At 38.7% G+C, this 5,834-nt stretch overlaps 1 protein-coding gene across 1 annotated transcript in view; it reads left to right on the top strand.

The window, feature by feature from the left end:
• LOC110287591 (solute carrier organic anion transporter family member 1A4-like) overlaps nucleotides 1-5,834 on the top strand; it is a 41,010-nt gene that overhangs the window by 28,553 nt on the left and 6,623 nt on the right. The window contains 3 exon segments of the mRNA XM_021154167.2: nucleotides 909-916; nucleotides 1,728-1,792; nucleotides 2,864-2,981. Of these exon segments, the coding sequence (XP_021009826.1) occupies nucleotides 909-916; nucleotides 1,728-1,792; nucleotides 2,864-2,981 (191 nt within the window).

Here is a 5,834-nt window from a genome sequence, read left to right as displayed (position 1 = left end):
GGGTAGGGAAGTGGGGGGGGGCATGGGGGACTTTTGGGATAGCATTGGAACTGTAATTGAGGAAAATATGTAATAAAAAATATTTAAAAAAAAGCCAATCAGAGAATGCCTTGTGGAGGTAAGGAAGGACAGAGATACACCTTCACTCTGTGTACCCTTTTATATTCACATTTAATTGCATGATGTTGTATGGAAGATGTGGAGTGTGCCTTGTTTCAGTTCATACATTCACAGAACTATAAAGGTACCAGGTACTGCTAGTTCTTCAGACTTATTCTTGCAAGTGAGGGATATCTGGCTGTCACATCTGTCACCTATCACCTGCCAGGCAGATTCAGCTGATGTGGTTAAGTGGTGTCTCCTTTTTTTTTTTTACCTCACCACTCCTGGTGCCTCAGTTCCCAAGCTGAGCAATCAGTTGATAAGGACTTTTCCTCTTGGAGGAGAATGGTCACAGATGAGGGCAAATGTCCCTCTACTGTTACAACCCTACCCCCAGCATGCTCTTCTGAGATGGTCTCATGTTCACTATACACCTATTCCCATTTCCATCCTTTATTAACGTTCTTAATTATCTTAGTTTCTGAAAATTGACTCTTCTACTAGGTGTAAAAAAATATGGTTCATTGATGTTTTAAAGTATTATATTTGAAATATTTGTGTGTACGTGAGTTTGTGTATGTGCATGCTATGGCATGCAGCCTGAAATGAGAGGACAGCTCACAGGAGCTGGTTCTGTTTACACCATGTGGGCTTCAGGTATTGAAAAAAGTTTGACAAGCAGGCAGCTAGCAACTTTACCAACTGAGCCATCTTGTAGGCCTTAACATGTGACTTCTTGATGTAATGTAAGGTCTGCTCAAGATATTTTTCTTATATTTCTTTTCTCTTTCTTGCTGCATTTGAAGATTTCAAGGTAAATGATGGATAATTCAGTGCTACTGTTGGCAGACTATCATTACTGTTCTAGTCTGCTGTGTTTTTCTTTAACCCTTCTATGGAATCACTTCCAGAGTGAAGCCCCAACAGTTGGTTATATTATACTTTACTGACACAATTGAGTATTTGGTGGGAATATATCACATTTTGAAAAGATGTCTGTATTTCTAAAAGTATTTTTTTAGTTATTATCCTGAATTGTTTGTAGAACTTCTGCATGTAATTATCAAAATCATCTCAGAAGAGACAAGTGTCCACCGTTTGCTAATCCCATCTATCGATCACAGTAATTTTCTTATTGTCATAGCTTACATGGTGGACTCTTTCCCTGTTTATCTGTGGAACTGCATTTATAATATCTCAAATATTTATACGACATGTACTAGCTTTTTAAAAATTAGCATGACAAAATGCTTGCAAACAACTTAAGGGAAGAATGATTTAATTGGTTAGTGGTTTCAAAGGTTTAGGTCCATGATGGTGAGTATGGAATGGTGGTTACCAAGGAAACCAGAAAACTAGTCATCTAGATTAGCAGGCAGTCTCTAACTGTTAAAGAGCTCAGTAGTGCTTTAGATGTGTGAAGGTCAGAGGACAGCTTTCAGAAGTCCTTACTCCCCTCTTCTGTGTGGACTTGAGAGAGGTAAGTATGTAACATTCTTACATTTTTCAGGATGAAAAGTTAACTATTAGAATCATGAACTACCACTGTCATTGGAAGGATACTAAGGCAGATATGGATTGTCATGATGAACTTTTATGTATGTATGTATGTATTTATTTTTCAGGTGTATGAAGTCTGAAGAGAAGTCACTTGGAGTTGGAATACATACATTTTGCATAAGAGTATTTGGTATGAAGACTTTCCCAACATATCAGATTAAGTACTTAGAAGACAAATCATTTTTCTCTGAATAAGATAGCAAATATCTTGTCAATCCAAAACAAAACTCTCACCACAAATGGAATAAGGGTTTATTCTAGAAGTGAGCATGACAGGGGAACACGAATTCACCTCTTTCAAACATCATGTTACAATATGAGGACAATTTCATGATGTTTATACTTAGAGAACAAAAGAATCCACAAACCAGGTTCTTCTCAAATATATCTGTGGGAACGTCAGGTAGAATGGTTACAGCAAAGCAAATAGTTCTGTGCTCTAGGCTCAGATGCTCTCTGATGACATTCTTAGTGTTTGAGTATGTCAAAGTCGAAGCTAGAGACCTCTTAAGTCAAGATATCACTAAAGGCTTCATGTGCTAGTTATATGGATATAAGGTCAGGCACAGGGATGGGACAATGAATAATCAGTAAAAAGGTAAAGATAACTTGTCTCTGGATAAGCAAAATCCCAAATGTCCACATTCATAAAGTGTCATGACCTTGTAGCATCATTAACATCATTCACGTAGGTGTGCGTTGTCCACTTCATCCAAACTTCAGTTACAAGTGTTTGGAATGGGCTACTTATAATTAGTCTGAGAATGAAGTAACTGTAGAGCTGAAAAGTGTTTCTCCTTATCTTTAAAGATCTTACCTAAACATAATTATACCTTTCATATTTTGGTAGATTTAAGGACAAATGAGAAGGAAAAGGTTTTGTTGGTTGGGTGCACAGAAAACCAATACATTAAAAAAAAATATGAGATTCAAGATTATGAAGTCAAGAAATGTTGTTTGTAGGATCTTATCCACAGCTTTCATTTGTTGTGATTTAGAAACTTTATATTAACTGATATTTCCTAAAAGTAAGCTGTGAGCATTTGATTCATAATTTTTATATTGATTTTTAAAATAGTGGAATTGAAGTACTTCCAAATACAATTACACATCTCTCTCTCTCTTTGCTTTTGCCCTATTGGTGGGCTGGGGTTTTGGTTGTTGTTGATTTGTTTTTGTTTTTCCTTTCTCTCCATTGCAGGTGGCATTCCTGCACCTGTTTACATTGGAGCTTTGCTAGACAGAACCTGTTTACATTGGGGAACTCAGAAATGTGGTGAGCCAGGGGCATGCAGAATGTATGATATAAATAGTTTCAGGTAAAAATAACTTTGAGACTTGCTTTTGTGGCATAAAATTCTTTTTTTTAATTTTTAAAAATTTATTAGGTATTTTCTTCATTTACATTTCAAATGCTATCCCAAAAGCCCCCCATACCCCCCCCACTCCCCTACCCACCCACTCCCACTTTTGGCCCTGGAGTTCCCCTGTACTGAGGCATCCCCTTTAATATAAAGCATTGTCTTGAGTGATAAGATTACATATGACTTCATTTTCAGAATGCTATATGGAATAATTTTATTATTTATATATTTTAATACTTCCTCATTATTTCTAATATGTTTGATACATATACACCTGAGTAATTTTCCTAAAAAACCTTCAAAATAGTTTAGAAAGTGAGCAGGTATCTGCACAGAGGTTGGGGAGTAGCAGCGGAGAGCTGTATCTTGAGCGGAACTAGCATGGCTGAAGACTAAAGATAAACAAGACAACAAGGTTCAGAGACCTAGCACAAGGGTGCTTGGGGGGGGGGGAGGGAGACAAAAATCTCTCATTTCTTACCACCCTTCTGCTAAAGGTTTCCCTTCTGCAGAGGTAGGGATGACAGAGTCCTAGAATATCCAGGCAGCGTGGATTCTGGCAATGTAGCTCCAGAAAAGTTCACAGCCCTCTCATGCTTGCAACCTGACTCAATGAAAACAAATCTATGTACTACCATCATGCAGTTTAACAAAATGTGCCAGATGCTGCAGTCTAAGACTATTTTGAAACAGGTCCTGTTATCTACATTTCACTGTTAGCCACATCTCTGGGAAACTGCTAGATTTATTGGTCAGTAGCCTCATCAACACAATTTGGCTCAGTAAGGTGACTATGCTACAAGCCTGTTGAGAGTGTCACAAGAGGGATGCTGTAATAACCAGAGCCATTTACCCTCGAGACCCAGGAAGCTCACCCTTTGAGATCAGGGTGCATCTAGTTAGTTGTGTGTAGTTTCATGCTGCTGCTTGGACTAAAAGCAGTTACTTATATGGATCCCACCACTCTCAGTTTTATGCAGGCAGTTGTCACTAACACTATAGTGAAAGAACTACGGGTTCCCTGCTGCCCCACCACCAGGAGTCATGCCAGGTTAATCTTAAACTCTGGCTCCCTTGCTTGCCCTCTAACCTAGGGAGAAATCTTGTTTGCTACAGCAAAAACGCCTCCTTGTTCCTTAAACTTTTTCAGCCAAAAGTAATTTTGCCTGTCTCTAGGTAAGACCTAGTCCTTCTCCTCTGTTTCTGGGTGAGCATTGTACTGGAAAATTCTGGGAAAGGAAAGTACTAGCTATTGCCCTGTCTTAAGTGTTTATGGCTAGGGGTGGCTGAGATCCCATTCCCTGCCTGGTGTACTCACTAACAGTGTGAAAGGACAAGACTAGTTTTGTCTGCATATCTATATGCATCAAAGTTCTAGTGGCCTTGATATCTACAGGATGGTGGACTGTGTCCTGGAATTGTGAGCAGAGTAACTCTTCTTCCTTACCTTGATTTTGTCAAGGTCTTTTATAACAGTGGCAGAAAAACACACTAAGATATTTGTTAATCTATTATCCACTTAGAACAAAAGCTTCAATCATATGTCTACACTGTTATATCTGAAGTTTTAAGCATCTACAGTAGCTGTGATCATTTTCTCTATTCCTTTTGTTTGTTATTCATTTTGCTTTTCAAAACAGGGCTTCTCTTTGTACAGCCCCAGGTGTCCTGGAACTTATTTTATAGACCAGGCTGGCCTTGAACTAGAGCAGATATGTCTGCCTCTGCCTTACAAGTGCTGGGATTAAGAGTGTGGACCATAAACCCCTGGCTTCATTTTCTCTATTCTTATGTGCTGAGGACAAGCCCCAGTGGGTCTTCTTTCTTCTTGGTTCCTTTTGAGGCAGCATAGGGGGAAGAGAGATGGCAGGGGTAAGACTTGGTCTTATGAGATATTTAGGGTTGCTGTATAATAATAAAATGTTTACATATCTTAAGTCTAAGTTAGTTTGCTGCAGTAGCTGACCTGCCTGTATGAGTTCCTCTGAGACCTGAAGCTATAGTCTCTGGCATTAGCACCTCAGCAGGGAATTAAGTAATGGATTAATTGCTAGAGCCTTTTCTCTTTTCCAGATGTCAGGCTAGGGGGATGTTTGGAGCAATAAACTTCTGTTAATAAACCAGGAGAAGAGAGTCACACTCACAGAAGGAAAAACTTTTACACAAGCAAATATGGATTAAACTCACATAAATTCATATACAGATTCATGCATACACATTCTTAAATCTCCATTCAAACCAGTTGGGTCCAGATTTTATACTATCTCATAATTATATACATACACACACATCCATACTTACATTTGTATATGGAGCAGAAGATCAAGCACCAGCGTAGAAAAACTCACTCATTATGGAGGAAAAATGAGCTCCAATTTTTATTGTATAGTGAAAGAAGAAACTTTTACCATTTTATTGCTAAATGAATTAAAACAGTCTATAAGAAGAAAGCTTTGTTCTCTTTAGTAAAACTAAGCCTGTCTTGCTATTAAGAAAAGACCTTTTCTGTCCCATGTTAAGGAGAAGCCTGCTTCCTCCTACTCTCTCTACAACTTGGTTTTTCCTTTTTCCCTCTTTATTCTGCATAGTGCTCTCTTAATTTTTTAAGTTGCTGTCTTAGTCAGGGTTTCTATTCCTGCACAAACATCATGACCAAGAAGCAAGTTGGGGAGGAAAGGATTTACTCGGTTTCCACTTCCATACTGCTGTTCATCACCAAAGGAAGTCAGGACTGGAACTCAAGCAGGTCAGAAAGCAGGAGCTGATGCAGAGGCCATCCATGGAGGGATGTTGCTTACCAGCTTGCTT

Source organism: Mus caroli, assembly GCF_900094665.2.
Source record: "Mus caroli chromosome 6 unlocalized genomic scaffold, CAROLI_EIJ_v1.1 6_unlocalized, whole genome shotgun sequence".
Classification (NCBI taxonomy): Eukaryota; Metazoa; Chordata; class Mammalia; order Rodentia; family Muridae; genus Mus; species Mus caroli.
This window is presented reverse-complemented; position numbering and strand designations above follow the sequence as displayed.